The sequence below is a fragment of the Pezoporus flaviventris genome, unplaced genomic scaffold (assembly GCF_033815535.1).
Source record: "Pezoporus flaviventris isolate CSIRO_AGI_PZ_B2104156 unplaced genomic scaffold, CSIRO_AGI_Pfla_v1 ptg000001l, whole genome shotgun sequence".
NCBI classification, from domain to species: domain Eukaryota; kingdom Metazoa; phylum Chordata; class Aves; order Psittaciformes; family Psittacidae; genus Pezoporus; species Pezoporus flaviventris.
The window spans coordinates 56,397,520-56,418,873 of record NW_026892549.1 but is presented as its reverse complement, the minus strand read 5'-3'; the positions used below and the strand labels follow the sequence as shown (position 1 = coordinate 56,418,873).

At 45.2% G+C, this 21,354-nt stretch overlaps 1 protein-coding gene across 37 annotated transcripts in view; it reads right to left on the bottom strand.

Annotated features, from left to right (window-relative positions):
• MAP2 (microtubule associated protein 2) overlaps nt 1-21,354 on the bottom strand; it is a 226,993-nt gene that overhangs the window by 40,219 nt on the left and 165,420 nt on the right. For 27 of the 37 annotated variants that reach the window (XM_061459052.1, XM_061459161.1, XM_061459114.1 and 24 more), the window contains 2 exons: nt 13,740-13,853; nt 11,535-11,612 (listed from right to left, as the gene is read on the bottom strand). In XM_061459052.1, the coding sequence (XP_061315036.1) occupies nt 11,535-11,612; nt 13,740-13,853 (192 nt within the window). The remainder of the gene's footprint in view (nt 1-11,534; nt 11,613-13,739; nt 13,854-21,354) is intronic. The other 10 variants (XM_061459105.1, XM_061459383.1, XM_061459374.1 and 7 more) reach the window with 1 other exon arrangement.

Below are 21,354 nucleotides of genomic sequence, written 5' to 3'. Positions count from 1 at the left end.
CACCTTTTGCTGCCTCCCCTAGCTTCAGGCAGACGTGCCGACTTTAACAATCTTCAGTCATTAGCATTGATCTCTTTCTGGCTCTGTTGCATTATGAAGCTATATTAACCTGGTCTTGTGAGGGAATGGTGCACAATGGGCAGGGCTGCACTCGGTGCTCCGTGGTGGAGGTCCTCCTGCAGCAGGTGGCTGAGCTGTGGGATGCTGTTAATAGACTGCGAGATGTCAGGGAAGCTGAGAGTAAGCAGGAATGCTTGCTCCTGGCCCAAACTGTGCAGGGGCCTCGAGCTTCACCTCTAGGTCATGAAGGAAAGAAGGAGGCCGTTAACGTGGGAAGCTGGGAATTAGTGACAAAAAAAAAAAACAACAACAAAAAAAAAAGAAGGAAAAGGACAACCAAAAGCAAGGCTAAATCCCCTGTCCCCACGCAGAACCCCTTTGCTGTCCTGCAGGGGGCTAATGAGTAAACGCACTCGAGCCAGAAACAGCCGGCTGATTCCCTGTAAAGATCTCTACTGGTGCTGCTAGAAAAAAGCGGTGGGTCATAGTAGTAGGGGACTCTACACTGAAAGGGACAGAAGCACTCGTCTGCCGGCCAGACCCCGTCTCAAGGGAAGTGTGTTGCCTACTGGGGGCACAGATCAGGGATGTGGCAGAGAGGCTGCCTGCTCTAGTAAGTCCCACGGACTATTACCCACTCCTGGTGATACATGTGGGTGCTAGGGATATAGATAGTAGTAGCCTGGGGAACATAAAGAAGGACTACAGAGCCCTGGGGGAGGTGGTTAGGGGCTCTGGAGCTCAGACAGTCTTTTCATAAATTCTCCAAGATACAGGGGAGGACCTAAAAAAAGCTAGAAGGATTAGCCAGGTTAATAAATGGTTAAAAGGGTGGTGTCCTAGTCAGGGGTTTGGGTGTCTTGAACACGGGACCCAAGTTTGGAGGCCAGGTCTAGTGGGGGCTGGTGGAGCAGGTCTGATAAAGAAGGGAAAGAGCAGTTTTGGTAGGAGGCTTGCCAGACTGGTCAAGGAAGCTTTAAACTAGATGTGTTTGGGGAGGGGGGCATCATTCCATTCCAACACAACCAGTCAGTTGCCAGAAACTATAATAAATGCTTGGAGCAATGTAGAGATATCCCAGCTGCTCCAGCCAATGAGCCAGCTTCATTTGGAGCTCAGCTCAGATGCCTCTATACAAATGCCCGTAGCATGGGGAACAAACAAGAAGAATTAGAGATGTGTGCACGTCTATGGGGGTATGATATAATAGGCATCACAGAAACATGGTAGGATGGCTCCTATGACTGGAGTGTTGGAATGGAAGGTTACAAGCTCTTTACAAAAGACAGGCCTGGCAGGTGAGGAGGGGGAGTTGACCTTTATGTTAGGGATAGGCTGGAGAGTATGGAACTCTGTGCGGGGACAGGTGAGCGGTTAACAGAGAGTTTGTGGGTCAGGGTTAAAGGGAATATAGCTATGGGAGACATTACTGTGGGGATCTGTTACAGGCTGCCTGATCAAGGAGAACCTGCAGACGAAGCACTCCATAGACAGATAGGAAAAGCCTCACGCTCCGCAGGCCCTTGTTCTCATGAGTGACTTCAACCACGCTGACATCTGTTGGAAGGACGGTACGGCCCGGCACAAGCAATCCAGGAGGTTCCTCCATTGTGTGGAAGGCAACTTCCTTCTGCAAGTAACAGAGGATCTGACAAGGAGATGCATGACAAGGTGCCATGCTTGACCTCGTGCTCACCAACAGGGAAGGGCTCGTTGGACATGTGATGCTCCAGGGCAGCCTTGGTTGCAATGATCATGAGATGGTTGAATTTGAGATCCTCAGGACAGTGAGAAGAGCGTGCAGCAAGCTCACTGCCCTGGACTTCAAAAGAGTAGACTTTGGCCTCTTCAGGAACCTGCTTAGTAAGGTTCCATGGGATACAGCCCTAGAGGGCAGGGGAGCCCAGGACTGTTGGTTGATATTCAAGGATCACCTGCTACAAGCTCAGGAGTGTTGCATCCCAACCAGAAGGAAGTGCAGCAGGAGGGCCAGGAGACCTCCTTGGATGGGTAAGGGGCTCCTGAGGAAAATTCAATTGAAAAAAGAGGCTTATAATAAGTGGAAGCAAGGACAGGTGGCATGGGAAGAGTACAGGGATGTTGTCCGAGAAGCTAGGGACCAGGTTAGGAAAGCTAAGGCCCAGTTAGAATTAAACTTGGCTACAGATGTTAAGGATAACAGGAAGGGATTCTACAGGTACATAGCAAATAAAAAACAGACTAGGGAGAACGTAGGCCCCCTCAGGAAGCTCTCGGGAGAACTGGCTACACAGGATTTGGAGAAGGCTGAGGTTCTGAATGACTTCTTTGCCTCGGTCTTCACTGGCAAAGGCTCTGACAAAACCACCCAAGTCTTGGAAGGCAGATGCAGGGACTGTGAGAATGAAGACCTTGCACCCACTGTAGGAGGGGAACTGGTTCGAGACCATCTTAGAAACCTGAATGTGCACAAGTCCATGGGTCCTGATGAGATCCATCCACAGGTCCTGAAGGAGCTGGGGAATGAAGTTGCTAAGCCACTGGCCATCATATTTGAGAAATCATGGCTGTCAGGTGAAGTTCCCAATGACTGGAAAAAGGGAAATATAACTCCCATTTTCAAGAAGGGGAAATTGGATCACCCATGGAACTACAGACCAGGCAGTCTCACCTCTGTGCCTGGCAAAATCTTGGAGCAGATTCTCCTGGAAGGCATGCTAAGCACATGAAAATCAACAAGGTGCTTGGTGACAGCCAGCATGGCTTCACTAAGGGGAAATCCTACCTGACCAATTTGGTGGCCTTCTACGATGGGGCTACAGAAGTGATGGGCAGGGGTAGAGCAGTTGATGTCATCTACCTGGACTTGTGCAAAGCATTCGACACTGTCCCCCACAACATCCTTGTCTCTAAATGGGAGCGACATCAATTTGATAGGTGGATGGACCACTCGGTGGATAAAGAACTGGCTGGACGGCCGCACACAAAGAGCTGTGGTCAATGGCTCAATGTCCGGCTGGAGACCAGTAACGAGTGGTGTCCCTCAGGGATCGGTGTTGGGACTGGTCTTGTTCAACATCTTTGTCGCTGACATGGACAGTGGGATTGAGTGTGCCCTCAGCAAGTTTGCCGATGACACCAAGCTGTGTGGTTCAGTTGATACGCTGGAGGGAAGGAATGCCATCCGGAGGGACCTTGACACGCTTGTGAGGTGGGCTGATGCCAACCTCATGAAGTTTAACCATGCCAAGTGCAAGGTCCTACCCCTGGGTCGGAGCAATCCCAGGCACAGCTACAGGTTGGGCAGGGAAGAGATTCAGAGCAGCCCTGCGGAGAAGGACTTGGGGGTGTTGGTCAAAGAGAAAATGAACATGAGCTGGCTTCAGTGTGCGCTCACAGCCCAGAAAGCCAACCGTATCCTGGGCTGCATCAAAAGGAGCGTGACCAGCAGGTCGAAGGAGGTGATCCTGCCCCTCTACTCTGCTCTTGTGAGACCTCACCTGGAGTATTGTGTGCAGTTCTGGTGTCCTCAACATAGAAAGGACATGGAACTGTTGGAACAAGTCCAGAGAAGGGCCACGAGGATGATCAAGGGACTGGAGCACCTCCCGTATGAAGACAGGCTGAGGAAGTTGGGGTTGTTCAGCCTGGAGAAGAGAAGGCTGCGTGGAGACCTCATAGCAGCCTTCCAGTATCTGAAGGGTGCCTATAGGGGTGCTGGAGAGGGACTCTTCATTAGAGACTGCAGTGAGAAGACAAGGGGTAACGGGTTAAAACTTAAACAGGGGAAGTTCAGATTGGATGTAAGAAGGAAATTCTTTCCTGTTAGGGTGGTGAGGCACTGGAATAGATTGCCCAGAGAGATTGTGAATGCTTCATACCTGGCAGTGTTCAAGACCAGGTTGGACGTGGCCTTGGGTGATATGATTTAGCGTAAGGTGTCCCTTCCCACAGCAGTGGGGTTGGAACTAGATTATCTTAAGGTCCTTTCCAACCCTAATTATTCTATGATTCTATGATCCTGTTAACTCTGAACAAATCTGGTTTTGATGCAATGACCCAGTGAGCAACTTCAGGTATACATCTCCACTTTCCTAAGACACAAACCTCTTAAGGATTCAGTATTGGTTTTAACTTCAAAATTGAGTTCGTCAAATGCTGCAAGATGAAATGTGATCTATTTTGCCTTGAAGGTATCAGCATTCCTGTAAGTCACCAAAATACATTCTCCCTTGATTCCTCAAAAGCCATTTCACTTTTATGTAACCCCCACTGATAAAATAAGACTTACAGATGTGCTCAGGCCATAGAAAAAGGGGGTACAGAAACAGTGATTTTTTTTTCCCCCCTCCTTGTTTCCAGCCAGCTGACACAGTGTTAACTGGATGTATCCACAAAAACAACTGGAGATCAAATATGACCCAATACTGCCTGAAGTCACCTGTGTATACTGGGATAAAATTGGCTTCCTTTGCCTACTGGAGAAGTAAAGACATTCCACTGCTATCTTTGGTGTAGATATGGGGCTTTTCCCCCAGTGTTAACAACCAACTCACCTCCAGTAACAATCTTTTGCCTATTTTGCAGTAATTCTTTGGCACAAAGAACACATTAGCTTACACTTCTTTTATTTAGCTGCTCCTTTCATTGCTCACACTTCAGCTTCACTTTGACATGGAGAGACTCTGGAGGGGCATCATTTCCATGTGAGGAGAAGGCACTACCAGGTTTCCCTCCCCAGAAGGCAGCAATCACAGGCTGTAATGTGATACATGGGATGGATGGCAGGCGGGTAGAGGGGGAGAGAACAAAATGGGACCATGCTCAGTTCACCTTCATCATGGCCCAACAAGACCGCTGTGCTCTTCACTGTGGCACTGGGACATGTACTAAAGCCAGTCCACTCTGAGCTGAACAAAGAGTGTTCATAGTACTCCTCATCTGAATTGCAGGGCTCATCATCGGGTAGAGACACTGAAATGGAGGGGGCCAGGTGTTTACCCCACTACCTGCTGGCAGCAGGCCCACAGCCTGGGCAGTGGTGCAGCAGTCCCACCTTATCCTCTGCCCCTTCATCTATAAACAGACATACAGACAAACACTGCAGGACAGACAAAGAAAAGACAAGACAGGATGGACACATGCACTAGCAACACCAGCCACTGGTTCATCCTGTCAGGTGGATGAAATCAGCCAGGCTACAGGTTAAGGCAGGATTGAGGAATGAGGTTGCTGTGCATTTTAATGCAGGGGTCATGTATACACAGGAGCCTTTCCTATAGGGCTTGTGGATGTGGGAAACCAACCCTCGGAACAAGTGAATTTCAAAATTATATACTCATTGTTTAGAGGAACACATACTGTATGCAAACCACATCTTACAACTTGCATTGCCACTCACAGGTACTATACACTTAACTGACTATTAAAAAGCTCTGAAGTATACAAGGGACTGTAGGGACAGCACAAGGGGGAAATGGATTTAAACTGACAGAGGGGAGATTGAGATGAACTCTTAGAAGTTCTTCCCTGTGAGGCGCTGGCACAGGGTGCCCAAAGAAGCTGTGGCTGCCCCATCCCTGGCAGTGTTCAAGGCCAGGTTGGACACAGGGGCTTGGAGCAACCTGCTCTAGTGGAAGATGCCCCTGCCCATGGCAGGGGGTTGGAACTGGATGAGCTATAAGGTCCCTTCCAACCCAAACCAGTCTGGGATTCTATGATTCTATCCCAACACAGTTGTACCCTTCATAGTCATAAGGTAAAAGTACTTGAAAGTGTAAATGTTAAAAAGTCCCTTAATGAAAACACAAACTACCTTCCACTTTGCTTAATGGTGGTTTTTTTTCTCATTGCATCTATTTCAAAATTCAGCACTTTCTTCTTTTCCCTATAAATTGGTAACATTTAAACAACTAAAAACCCCCTTCCCCATATAGCTAGCTACCTTTTTTCCCAATGAAGACCACATAAAGCTGCTCACAACAATCTCTGTTAGTCCTACATTTTATGCTGTCATGTTCTGTTTCTGTGGGTGAACTAGCTCCCACCTCAGTGCTTGCCAATGCTTTGGAATAACAGCTTTATTCACCCATCGTGGCAGCACTGCAGATAATCACATAAGCATCTCAGGCCCACACCATCTACTGACAGCTGCAGGGAGGGGAAGCTTGGACAGGTTTTTGCTAGACAAAGGAAAATAATAATGCCCAATAAACATGGCTGGCCTGTTACCTGATCCATCCAGACCTGAAGGTGAGACTTGAGAGCCCTCTCGCCATGTACAAAGCAATGAGAACCTAAACATCTAGTGTTAGAGAAAATACATTGAAGCCCATTCTGTGTGTATGACAACTAGCAGTTTGATGAACACTACTTTCATAGGGTGCCTTTAGCAGCTGCAGCTACCCCTTTGGATTTCCTACTAGCTTCAAGAACAGGTCTATGCCCAGTGTCTGTGGCTTTTCTCCAGGCAATAACAACTTATATTTTCCCCAGAGGCTCCAAAACTTTCCTCTCAGATCCAAAACACTGAGTCAGGAAGCAAGGCTTTAACACAGGCAGCTAAGAGATATTAACCAGATCTCTGTGTGTGAAAACAAGTTGGCTCATGAATGCTGCTGTAACCACCATTACCCAAGTCTTGGAAAACAACTTTTATCCAAACCAATTCAATTTATAAGAGCTCTAAGGTTCTTCCTGGCAAATAACAATAAGTTTTAAGTTTCTTTCTATAGCACATGCTTAAACCACAACACACACCATGACAAGACATTTGTGTCTTTAAAAAAAAGCACCTCTGCTTTCTACAGCAATATGGCAACAAATGTCCTGTAATGTAATGAAATGTATTTCTTCTGCCGGTGAAAAGAATGCCATGGTATCAACCCATCTAGGCTTGATCACCCACACGAAAAGGAAGGAAAATTACCAACTGATGGCAATACCAGTAGCTCAAATACGTATCACAGTGCTGCAAAAGAAAGATTATCCATGTTTAAGATTCCAGCTGGCCAGGACTGAAGGTATGCTATGTGCACCCATGAACAGACACAAATACCATCCATGCAACTTAGCTTAAGGGAATTGTCCTCACTATTTATTTCAGGGCACAAAAAATGCCTGAAGCACTGATAGTTTAGTTGCTTTGTGCTTGCAATGGAATCCAAACCCCTGATTGAGGGGTTTATGCGTGCTTAAAAGAGGTGGGTGTGGAAAGAGAAGCCAGCAACCTGCAACTGCCAAGCAGGAAGCTCTGCAGAGCACTGCAGCAGGAAAGGCTGAACACAAGTCTGTACCTGACCTTCTCACCTTTCCCTAATGCTTAAGAGCCAGCAGCAAGGCTACAGGGAAGCATCTCGACCCACTTGCAATGCAGAACATGTGGATTTCTCCTCCACAGAAGCTTCTGCAAAATTCAGTGACAGATTTGAGAGGCTTGCAGTTTGCAAAAGGCTAGTCACAGGGAGTGAGGACACATCACACTGTGAGAGACCAGGGATCAACTCCCTCCTAAACCCAAGAAGACTGAAAGCAACAACTCCTGCTTCTTTGCAGGGTGCTCTCACTGTAGTCCATGTGTTACTGTGGGCAAGAGTGGAAAGCACTTGCCACCCCTTCTGCTGGAACTGGCATATTGTGAAGAAAAGAACAGGAGATTGATAATGTCAGAAGCAGAACACAGAGAACCAGGATGTGCAAAAGGGGAGGTTCTCCTTCCAGCTGTGGGTCATATTTATCCAAGTGCCATTCAGAAGTAAAATGCAACAAGAGTGAAGATGAAACCCCATGACTTCTCTATACTGACACAAACAAGGCTGAAAATTCCTTTTTTATTGGCTCTGAATGGTTTATAGGCAAGAAAATACAGGCCCTGCCCCTGCTCCTGAAAATGACAGGAACTGACAACAATAAAAATGCTTATACATATTATTGTGATGGTCCAAAAATCATTAGGCGTGCAAAGTCTAGTATTGCTTGGGGCTGTTATGTCTGTGGCTATTACAGATTTACGTTGGTCTTTTATCACTTTTAGTAAAGATATTTTTAAAATCACTGCAGATCATTTCATTAACAGGATAATGATGTCTTAAAATGAGGATATGCTTTTATTTCAGCAACAAGAAAAATCCTTTCTTTGTTATTTTAGTCCCTCCTAATAGTTCCTTTTCATCCTGAAGCATGGGGAAAATCCCCAATGCATTCTGAAGTTCAAGATTAAAATCACTTCTCACAAAGGCTAATTCTGCTTTAGCTTCCAGGTATCTTTTGAAAATGGCTTTCAAGAAACAATATCCACTGTAAATAGATCCATTTTTATAGGACACTTCATTCAGTTTGCAAAATATTCTTACTTGGTATATGAAGCCTAATCTGGAATGCCCATTTCAAAATGGAAGACAGTCCATCAAAGGCATCCTTCTAGCTTGCAACATTAAGAAACATTCCTATGTGAAGATGGTGTTGACCACTGTCGAAAGGCAGAAAGCACAAAAGAAATGCCAAGCTGGCTGGAGAATATCACATCAGCCCTTCATGACCAGATACAACTGTTACAAGGATTAGAAGGTGCCAGGGAAAATTGCATTTCCTGAGCACAATTATGGTACTGTCGTTGAAATAAATGGAATCATTTCAATAAGACAAATATAAGACAAATTAGTTATCTTACCTTCTGCAGCAGGCAAAAGGGACAGGCTCATTTGAATGTTTTTCTGCAGCCAAAGGAAAGAAACCTACATCCACTGACTCCTTTCTCTCCTGAAATACACTTGACCCACAAACCTCCCTGTCTTTGCTACCCTTTTTTTTCCCTTTTAATTTGTGTTTGCTGCATGGCTGGCCACATCCACCTTTGTCATGTCTACAACAGTGATTTCCTTCCTACTCTGACTGAAGGAAGTCTCTTTCATATTCAAAGCAATGCAACACACACTGACAAGTGCATTAGGAAAACGTTCCAAGAGAAGGGGGGAAAAGGAACTCTGAGGTAAATACACACACCAAGTGCTCACCTTTTTTTGTTCAACAACTCTAGAATTGGGTTAAATTAATAAACTGTATTCTACCAAACAGAAAGACAGACAATGTAAAGGTGCATGAGGATGGAGAGCCAGATGGTATAGGGAACTGAAGGTTTAAACATATACAGTAAAAATGGGTCAAACCCTACCGAGGCAAACTCTTCTGACTGGGAGCTTTGCCTGAATAAAAATGACAGGTCTGGCTCACTCAAGTCAGCAAAAGATCAATTTGCCCACAGAAAATAAGGACTACATCTTCTAACACAGAGCAGAACACAAGATTTCTACTACCATTAACTACACTGAATTGACAACATTGATATTTTGGGAAAAAGCAACATAATGTACTTGTGGTGAAATTATTTCTATAAGTTCCTTCTGTTCATCAACCAACTCTACTGTGAGTTCCAGTTTCAGAGCTGGACATAAACAAAAAGCTTCCAGCAGAGTGCATTAATGACTCAGCACATCATTTCTAACCATACTCCCCTTACAAACCTACACTTTTAGGATTTATAAAGGCAATCCACTCCGCAAACTGAAGAGCTGAATCAAAATGCTGTCATGGAAAAGTCTCTTTTGACTAACATTAAACGAAATTATGTGAACATTTTTAAATACTGTGGTATTGTGTAAATCATCTCCCAAACACTGACCTTTCAGTTCTTGTACTGTGGGGTAGCTAACGAAGTGCTATTACGTTAACTCAATTCTGCATGCAAGGAAAGACGGAATCAATGATGCTAAGTAACTTGCTGAGTCATATGCACAGCTGGGAACAGCACAGTCCAGTAGTTCATAATAACCTCGAGCTGTATACTGCTTTGCCACCTTCTAGGGTTAATGCAACTAGCAAAATGACTTCCAGTTGCTTAGGGGGCGATCTACAACTTCCAGTCAATTAATCCATATGAGTACTTTATAAAATCCTGAAATATGTGCAAGTAACACTGCAAATAGAAAGAGTCTGCAAAGCTCATCCTCAGCTACAGGTAATGGAAGAACCTTGACACTGGCCTGAAGCAGAAGAACAAGTCCTATATTGTGATCTGAAAAATCAAACAGCACACGCTGACCTAGTCAAGTGAATTATATATTTAAAAATAGTGGTAAAACTCTGGTAACAATTTAAAAGCCTCTGCTAATGCCCCACTTGCTTCCTTTTCAGTTAGTAGTTTTGATTGCCAGTACCTTGGGGTGATGAGTCCAGGATGTCTTGTACTGTTTTTTTTAAACACACAATGGGCAGATAGGCTTTGTAAAAAAAACCCCAACCAACGAAACCACTCAATGCATAAAGTCTTTATATTGGTTACTAACCACATCCAGCAGGGATTTCCAGATTTCCAGTACAGTGGACTGACAAATGTTGTTAACACAGCCTGTAATTGCATTAGCTCACAAATGACTGCAGGATGGAACCTGCCTAATTGCAGTGTCCTGACAAACTGCGAGTCAAGACTCTGTTAGCACATGAAACAGCAACCATCCAATTGCAACACGTATAGAGGCTCTGTGTTAAAATACCAACAAAGTTTGTGCAAGCAGATGATAAATCATTTTCATGCATGTACATAATAAACAAGACAGAAAAAGAATGCTAAAAAAAAATCAGAGAAGGAAAATGGAAACATAAAACTGCTATTGACATGGCAGAGTTCATCTGATGGCCCCTTGGAGATTCTGAACCCAGATCCTTCCCTCTTACCCACACGATACAGCTCAGCTTTAACATATTGCTGTCTCCTTGCCCTAATGGCCTTGATGCAGCAATCTGCTCCTGAACAAACCACTCACACACATGTTGACCACTGTGACAAGTTCACTGGGAGTTAGGCCTCCGTTTAAGATTAAGCCAATGCTGGAGTTCTTCACTAGAGGGGATTTTAGCAGAAGATTCAGGGACCATGGGCTAATGAAACTGAACATTTGCTGTGCAGAGCTGAGTAGAAAAATGTTTTGTGAAACTAGAATTTGACTCCTGCACTCTGTGTACAGAACCCCCAATACACATAGGCATTGAAGCACTAATTACTGATTGAAGACCAAAACCATGATCCAACTCTGAATCTCCTTAATTTCCATGCATGAAGATTGCAAAAACAAAGCTAAAAAAAAAAAGCAACCAAACAAATCCTAAGAAAAGAAGGATGACCCACACTGAATCACCTTTCTGGTGACAGCACACATCTTGGCTCATATTATATATAACAGATAAAAAGGTGAGCAGCATCACCTTTTTTTCGTTAATATGGATGTGCTTAACACATCCTGTCAGTTACCTCTGTGCCTATATGTCTACCTCAACCATGCATTGCAATTGGTTTGCAGATGGGGAGTTACTACTGGAGAACGCCTTATCTTTTCACATGAAGGTGCTGAAAATATCTCCATTTTTTGATTCCCCCATCCTTTAGATTCATGTCTCATCCCTCTGCTGACAGCTGTGCACTGCAATGTCTAGGAGACCCTTACCTTCGTCCAGAGCTCCAGTCTTTTCGGAAGCTGGTGATGGAGGTGGGGAAGGAGGCAGGTTGGCTGACTCTTCGACTGCTGGAAACCGAACAGTGAAAATGAGATACAGCAATTAATTCCAGGGAGACTGATGCTTGACACAAGCCAGCCTGTTCTGCCCAGCTGAGAGAATTACTCAATGGGGACTTGTGCCTAGTGGATTTTCAAATAGACCCTTTCAGAATACAGGGATTATTAAAGTTATAATGAAAGGATTATATTTTTTTTTTCAAATGGTATGAATGCTTTTTAAAATGATGGCCACAGAGTACAATACAAAAATCAAGTACAAAATCCTTTAAATTAGTACTGCCATTTAGAAAACCTTCAGCAACCCAAGGCAACAACAATAAAGCATCTGAGCATAAGAGATTTTATAAACTCTGGCTGACTATCAGAACCTGGCATCCCATCTCTTCAGTTTACCTGCAGTACAGGAACAAAAACATTCTGCAAGCCTTTTTTTTCTCTTTGCCTTCTGCTGAGTTCAATGTTAATCACAGAATACATGCAAAGACTGCTTGTCTACAGACAAGAGACATCAGCACAGGGAACTTGTGTCAGGCATGACATAATAGTGATTCAGCTGAGCAAGGCACAGGGAAATCTTAAACGTACTCAGACTGGGTTTTAGACTCATTCCCCAACGTGAGACTAGATGCTGAAAACAAATGATGTTTTTTCAATTGTTTCAATTCAAGTACAATTAAATCCTCAATAAATTGCTTCTCAAGTGAACTCAGCATAGCCTCTGCATCTGATTTCATACCAGCCACTTTGAGGATTTGTTTCTGTTTGAAACCAGATCCACTACTGGGGCTTAATCAATGCTTTTTAAACAAAGAAAACAAACCAAACAACCAAAAGTGATTATAAACAGCATCTCTCAACAAGCAGATCTCACTCAGTCTGAGATTTAAGACTTCTTCCCAGGTATAGAAAGACCAGTTTCAAAGCCTCAGCAGAATTTGCCAGGCCTCCTTCTATTGATTTCAGTGTGGTTTGGAAGTGACACTTATGTGACTTGTCCTTAAGACATGCTGTCTAGGGACAGAGCATTTGTATCTTCATCACAATGCAATCCTACCTGCACTTTTTTAAGAGTCACTGACCACAGGAACACCAATGGTTGCTAACTGAAGACATGCTTTTCACAGTATTTTTAAATCTAACCAGATGGAACTGAATATCCATTGTACCTCACCCAGGCCCCAGCCAAGCAATCTGTGCTTACATGTGTATGAAGTGCTTTGCAGAATTGGGGTTTTCAAGTAAAACTGTGTCTCTGTAAAGACTGGAATTACCAAGCAACACACCTCCCTGCTGCAGTTCAGAATTAGTTCAGTGAAGTAAGAGACCCCGGGAACCAAATGTCCAATGACTATTCTAGATTACTCATTGACTTTAACTCACTCCCAGGCAGGGTCCATCCACTGTACCAAACAGACTGCCTGTGGAGAAAATACCACAAGGCATTATTTTGATTCAATCACAACATACGTGCACTCAGCAGAACTTGTTCTGGGGCAGGCTTGCAAGACTTGCCAAGACCTGACCTACCTCAGGATGGAGCGTGGCCTTTCTCTGGCCTTTGTTTTGATCTACTGTGGAAGTTTTCTGGCAGGGAGGAATCACTGTAAGTACAAATGGCAGTATACTTACTTTTTCATTCCTATCTATCCATCCATCCTTGTATTTCAGAAAGACAATTCACAAAGGAGCCAGCAGAAGGATGGGGGCACACCATGGACCAATGCAGTGGAACCATTCCCAGCCCGAATCACTGGCATTTGCTTCTACCATATATAACTCCCTCCCCCACAATCTCCCTTCACCTTGCCCAGCTCCAGGTGCTGCTGGGTCCCACCAAACCTGATGACCAAACCACTACCACCAGTTCCATTCATGGCTCTGCCACTCAGGAGTCAGAAACCAGGTGGACAGCTGCTGTTAGAGCAAAGAGTGAATGAGACAGTCATAAGGGCATGAAGAATTGAGGCAAGAAGGATACCGCTATCATTATGTGGTTCCAGCAATTATCCAGCGGTGCTGCAGTTTACCCGTGACTATAACCTATGGGTAGGTTCTGTAACTCTTTGTTTAATATACATACGTAGAACATTTGCAGACAGGAGGATACTTGGAACATCCTTTGTCTCCTTTTACCTAAAGGTAGTGGTCCAGGCTGGTCTTTGTGCTGGGCTTCTTTTTCCTGTTCTCCTTTCAGGACTGCTACAGCTTCAGCTGTTACCACTTGTACTATCCTCGCAGACACTTCCTCTGTGGCAGCAGCAAAGTCAGAAAAAAAAACAAAGGAAAATATTGTCATGAGAACAATGTTTTACAATTATAAAGATTAGCTTAAACAAAACATGGAAACTGCCTTAAGCCATTTTTAAAAGGTAATTTTTTTTTTCTGACATACAAGCAAATCATTAAAAATGAAATAGAAGGACCAGGTATTCCAAAGACCTCAGTGGAAAATGCTGAGTATTTGTAAAAAAAACAGGACTTCAGCCTTTACAGTAACATGCACAGGGCATCATTAAGTTCTTTCTGTTAGGGACAATGTGCAGCAACTGCAAAGTTTTAAGATGACCGTTTATTAAATGTCTAGAATTGTTTTTGCAGGTACTGTTTTGCAAAAAAGGGTGAAATGGCCAGCTGAGTAATGGGATTTCTTGATATTTAATACATGGAGTTAGCTGCATTCTTACATGTACTTCAGATGATATTTTCTCCCCATCAGTACACAGTATGAATTGAAGGCACTTCCCCAACAGGTATCTATGCAGATGAGGGGCTTGGGGAAAAAAAAGGGTCAAATAACATTTCTGTATGATTCAAATGTGTACTTTGTCCACCTCATCCCTTTTAAGACTGCAACACAAAGCTTTATTTAAATAGTAGGTCTCAATATCATGCAGAGGGATTGCAGAGGATAACAACAGTTTGGTGGGATGGGCTCTCAGGCCCTGGTCTCTGCATGCTTGACCCAGGTGCCACAGGACTTGTGCTTTGCTCTTCCCCACTGCCCTCCATGTGTGGCATGCCCCACAGGTGCTGAGTAACCAGATGCTCTGCTCTGGTGGGCAGATGATGGAGATGGGACCACTCTGGAGTTAATACTTCCAAACTGAGAAATGGTATCTCAACTCTAGACCCGCTCAAAGGTGCAGTGTAATACCATCAGGTACACTGCCATATCTGGAAGTCACTGGAGGTTTCAGTTCAGGCAACTTTGATCTAGCAAATCAGGGACTTAAGGGTTGGTCCAACAGAACCATCTACAAAAGAATTCAGAGAAAATGGGTTTTGTTTTATTATCTGTGCATTAGCCCACTCTCCCTTACTCATTAATCAACATATTCCTCCCTCTCATAGCCAAATTCAGTGGAAATAACCTGCTTCATACTCCAGCTATTTCTGGGTGCTAGCTGACAGTTGTTTCAAGGGCAGAGTGCTGGGACCTGGCACAGTGCTGAGCTCTGGGGAAGGCAACAGGCTGCCCGGCTGGGCACACACCTCAGAATAGAGCTAGGACTGGAGAGCTGCTGCACCCCTCATATGGAGACAGAGGGTACTAATGGCAGACAGCAACACTCCCTGCTCCTGCAGAGGAGACACTCACCAAGCCCCCATCAATCATCATCCCAAGGGCACAAATAAAAGCTCTCTGCTCACCCATTACTGCATCCTTCAGGCAAGGACCAGCTGGGAAGGGAAGTATATTTAAATCAGTGCCCTACATGTAACCTTACAGCAACCACCCTAATAGAGGATGCTGCCTATTAGATTTGTAACGATGATTTCGTCTCATAATTAGTACAGGATTCCTTTGTACTTTTAATGTAAAGTTACTTCTCTTCATTTGTCATTTGGAAAAGCTGACTTTTTTCCTCCCCAAAAGCACAGACATGCGTTATTTGGCTTTCAGAATCATAGAATCATAGAATCATTAGGGTTGGAAAGGACCTTAAGATCATCTAGTTCCAAACCCCACTGCCGTGGGCAGGGACACCTAACGGTAAATCATATCACCCAAGGCCTCGTCCAACCTGGCCTTGAACACTGCCAGGGATGGAGCATTCACAACCTCCCTGGGCAACCCATTCCAGTGCCTCACCACCCTAACAGGAAAGAATTTCCTTCTTATATCCAATCTAACTTCCCCTGTATATGTTTTAACCCATTACCCCTTGTCCTGTCACTACAGTCCCTAATGAAGAGTCCCTCTCCAGCATCCCTGGCTGATCCCTGAAGGTCCTCCTCAGATACTGGAAGGCTGCTATGAGGTCTCCACTCAGCCTTCTCTTCTCCAGGCTGAACAGCTCCAACTTCCTCAGCCTGTCTTCATGTGGGAGGTGCTCCAGTCCCTTGATCATCCTCGTGGCCCTTCTCTGGACTTGTTCCAACAGTTCCATGTCCTTTTTATGTTGAGGACACCAGAACTGCACACAATACTCCAGGTGAGGTCTCACAAGAGCAGAGTAGAGGGGCAGGATCACCTCCTTCGACCTGCTGGTCACGCTCCTTTTGATGCAGCCCAGGATACGGTTGGCTTTCTGGGCTGCAAGTGCACACTGCCGGCTCATGTTCATTTTCACATCAACCAGCATCCCCAAGTCCTTCTCCGCAGGGCTGCTCTGAATCTCTTCACTGCCCAACCTGTAGCTGTGCCTGGGATTGCTCCGACCCAGGTGTAGGACCTTGCACTTGGCATGGTTAAACCTCATGAGGCTGGTATCAGCCCACCTCACAAGCGTGTCAAGGTCCCTCTGGATGGCATTCCTTCCCTCCAGGGTATCAACTGAACCACACAGCTTGGTGTCATCGGCAAACTTGCTGAGGGCACACTCTATCCCACTGTCCATGTCAGTGACGAAGATGTTAAACAAGACCGGTCCCAACACCGATCCCTGAGGGACACCACTCGTTACTGGTCTCCAGCCGGACATTGAGCCATTGACCACAGCTCTTTGTGTGTGGCCATCCAGGCAGTTCTTTATCCACCGAGTGGTCCATCCATCAAATTGATGTCGCTCCAATTTAGAGACAAGGATGTCATGTGGGACAGTGTCGAACGCTTTGCACAAGTCCAGGTAGATGGCATCAACTGCTCTACCCCTGCCCATCACTTCTGTAGCCCCATCGTAGAAGGCCACCAAACTGGTCAGGTAGGATTTCCCCTTAGTGAAGCCATGCTGGCTGTCACCAAGCACCTTGTTGATTTTCATGTGCTTAGCATGCCTTCCAGGAGAATCTGCTCCAAGATTTTGCCAGGCACAGAGTTGAGACTGACTGGTCTGTAATTCCCCGGGTCATCCATTTTCCCCTTCTTGAAAATGGGGGTTATATTTCCCTTTTTCCAGTCATTGGAAACTTCACCTGACTGCCATGATTTCTCAAATATGATGGCCAGTGGCTTAGCAACTTCATTCCCCAGCTCCTTCAGGACCTGTGGATGGATCTCATCAGGACCCATGGACTTGTGCACATTCAGGTTTTTAAGATGGTCTCGAACCAGTTCCTCTCCTACAGTGGGTGCAAGGTCTTCATTCTCACAGTCCCTGCATCTGCCTTCCAAGACTTGGGTGGTGCGGTCAGAGCCTTTGCCAGTGAAGACCGAGGCAAAGAAGTCATTCAGAACCTCAGCCTTCTCCAAATCCTGTGTAGCCAGTTCTCCTGAGAGCTTCCTGAGGGGGCCTACGTTCTCCCTAGTCTGTTTTTTATTTGCTATGTACCTGTAGAATCCCTTCCTGTTATCCTTAACATCTGTAGCCAAGTTTAATTCTAACTGGGCCTTAGCTTTCCTAACCTGGTCCCTAGCTTCCCAGACAACATCCCTGTGCTCTTCCCAGGCCGCCTGTCCTTGCTTCCACTTATTATAAGCCTCTTTTTTCAACTGAATTTTCCTCAGGAGCTCCTTATCCATCCAAGGAGGTCTCCTGGCCCTCCTGCTGCACTTCCTTCTGGTTGGGATGCAACACTCCTGAGCTTGCAGCAGGTGATCCTTGATCCTTGAGTATCAACCAAATCATGTTTGTCTAAAACCAAAATGATAGGTTAATCTTTCTTTTGCACAAACAGTGTAATGAGATATTTAAAAAACTCATCCACTGGCAAAGAACTGTCATAACTCTTGGTATTTATATCTTACAATTCACTTCCCTCCTGACTCGTCACCAGGAAGGCAGGGACTGCAATAGTGTTACAGGCTGTGGCCAATAGTAAGAGTAGATGGATGAATATGTCAGAATAACTACCAAGGAACAGCAACAACAAAAAGCTGATTTAAAAACCTGCTAGCCCAAGAATCCGTAAGTATAAACTTGCTCAGGATAAATGCAGACTAGAAAGCTGAAGACACTGCTTTCCTGCTGTTAGGGGTGTGAAGTTCTGGCAGTCTTCCACATTGCAGGAAACAACTTAACTGGTTTTGAGATGGAGCTCGATATATTTACAAAAGGAGCTATATACAACATAGAAACCTGTATTAGCAGGAGACTGTGAGTGGCAGCTGTAGTTCTCTGTCCCTCTATTCAACAACATGCCCCTAGTATGAGGTGAAACTCCACTTTGTGCTTAAGTAGATCGAATTGAGCACCATAACCCCATAAATTAAGTCATGCACGTAGCTAGTCCTACGGACCAAAGAACAGGGATATTGATTCAAAGCCCATCAATCTTCCCCGCTGCTGCTCACAGGCCTGCACCTTCTTTTGGGGCAGATGGTGGCTTGTCACACCAGCCCACACAGCTGGCATGCTGTGGCACCTTGAACAGGTAGGACATGGGGTAGGACACAAACTGCTCTTCCATAAACCATACTTTGATACTTGCTATATCCCTGTTCACATTCTGCTTTCAGAAGGAATTAATATTGCCCAGACAGCTTTGATGAGCACAGAGCTTCAGAGGACCATGGCTCCAGCAGACCCCTCACCAACTGCCACCAACACTCGATGCCTGGAGGATGTGACGTGGCTCTCAAACTTCCATTAATCTACTGATCACAGCACTACTGACAAAAGTAACATCATCCGGTCTGTACTGTTAGCTCAGATGAACAGATCAAGACTCAATTAGGAAGACAGGAGAATCAATTTGGTAAGCTTATTTTCACAGGAAAATTTTAAGAAAAGGCTTCAATTAATTTTTCAGATATAGAACATGCAAATCCATACCAGATTTAGTACCCTGGAGCATATCCAAAGGAAACCCACTCAGTCACCTGTTCCCCATCACCCCAGCTACTGCAAGCCACCCCCCTCCCCCAGCAAGGTGAAACAACTCCCTACTAAAACTGGCCTCCTTTGTTACAGAATTTATACTTGTGCACATCCAGCCTGGTGCCCTAGTGCAAATGGACTCTCCAAGGCTGGGAGACGGTTCAGACCCTCTCAGCTCCCTTCCTGATGTAATTTGCTTGGGACAAAGATTATGTTCCACAGGGAGGTATGGCTGGGGGTGAAAGGTTGCCTTATGAAAAATGGAAATTTCAGTTTCAGGCTATGCAAAACAAGTAAATAAAAATACAAATGGCCTCTGGGGCTTGGGTGTCTTTTTGGTTTGTTGGGTTTTCTCCCTGGATTTTTTTCTCTTTGTTTTAATCAAGAAAGGTTCACTTCTGAACACTCTTTTGATGGATATTTTGGGTGACATAGGAGGTACAGGCAGCTCGCCAGAAGAGGAGTGCTTTTGCTATACGTGACTGTTGTAAAAGGGCAGACATTTTTGTACTAATGGACACTATAAATAGCAGATCCAACGGGTAAGTCAAATCCTCACAGGGCAGCTATTGAGACTTTTCATAGTTTCCTTATGGTTCAGTTAAAGTTCAAGGAAGCCTAATGATAAAGAACAAAAAAAGAAAAAGCAGAGTTAGCCAGCCTGGATACTGCAAATTCTTCATGGCCTAAATGCTCTGGATTCAGTAGATAGTTTTGCTTGTAGAGATCTATTTTCTCTCTCTTTAAGCAGGTAGACATTCTCTGACTGTACTTTGTGCCACAAAAATGGCACTAACAAATGAGAAACAACATCAGATACACGTTTCTTAAAGGCAACAGGATCTTGGCTTCATGTAAGACAATGTGGAATGGTAATGTGGTTTTCCTTTGCATTTTGCAGTGAGTAAAATGCTGCTCCTTTTTTACCAAGATGTCAACTGCTCATGATACAGGACACACACTGAGTGTCCCAGTTTGATTTTAGGGAATGCAGTACCCAAAAGTACAGGTGGCCTTCAAACAGGATGTCCATAAGGAGAAGAGACGTTGTGAAAGATCTTCAGCAGGAGCTTTCAAAAGCCCCTGACCAGAAGCAGGCTGAGCCAAGAGGCCAGGAGATCACATGCAGGGACAGTGATTCTGCTGCTCCCTTAAAGGTTCTCTCTTCAAACCAAGCTCTGACGGGGCACTCAGGTCAAGTCTGCCCAGTTGCTATGGATGCCATGGCTGCTGTGTGGCAGAAACAGAGGACTGTGCCCTGCTGAGGGCAGGTCCCTGTCCTGGCCACTATGCTAATTTAAACCAAAGTTAAAACACCAATGAGGAAGCATTCTCTGCTTCTTGTTTTGAAAGTCGGCCCAATTCTCCTACAAACCCCAGCCTGCAGCATATCAAATCAGGGCATCAGGAATCTCCCTGCCCCACAGGTAACTCAGAAAGGTAAACCCTTTCAGAGCACTGGGATGCACAGGGGATGCTGAACTAGCTGCTGATTATATGGGGAACCACAGCCTTTCCTGCCTGTTTGGTTTGGAAGGCCTGGTACCCCCAAAATTTGCTGCCTTCCTCATAAGCACACCCAAGGGCACAACAGCTGCCCAGTCCCCAGCCCAGCTCTGGCACTGGTCTGAACTGCAGCAGGCATGATCCAGACACCTGATCACCCACAGAGACTCAACTGGGGACTGTTCAACCAAAGCATGGCTACAGCAGAGGCAAGGATCTGGGATCAAATCCTAAGCAAGGCCCAGATGTCATTGCAAAGCCCTCCTTCATTTTTTATTGATGCTGCTGCAGTTTTCAATGGACTGCAGATGTCTCCACTGGCACCTGAGTGCATTACCTACAGTACTTTAATTTCCCACGAAGCCTTTCCAGTCCATTAAGTTTTCTAACAGACAGGTTTACCCACCCCAGAGACAGATGTACAGATGGTGGCAAAAGACATCTGAGCTTTCACCAAATATTTCTAGAAAATTGTTAGAAATAATTGGCAACTATAAAGGCAAGAGCAAAAATTAGATCTGTGACACATCTCTGCAGTCATGTGTGGTGTCTACTTCTTTTGTGCCCTTTCAAATGGTTTTCCTTCAGCCTCGGGCACTTTTTCTCTCCCAACCTACCATGGCCTCAGGCTCAATCCATGGAGGTGAACCTGCTCAGGCTCAGATATTTGCCTCTGACAACTTTTGTTCAGCAGCACCTTTTATCTTCTTCCCTCTCTCCCCACCCCTCTATGCAACACTTGTACTATTATTCTGAGGATTGTTTTTGACAGGAGAAGCGTCCTGTGAGCCTCACTCACAGCATCTCCCCGCCTGACAGGGACGTGACCCAGCACTGCCGCCAGAGGAACAGGCTGGCACAGCTCGCCCTGGGGAACAGACGGCTCATCAACTCGCATGACAGTGTCAGTCATGGCTCAGGCTGGAGTTGCCCCGGTCAGACAGAGTGTGTCCCCAGCTCTTCTCCTTCCCTGCCTGTAGCTGCCTGTGTTTCATTACTACCATTCAGCCAGTTCACTTGGGTCACCTATACTATTGCTTCTT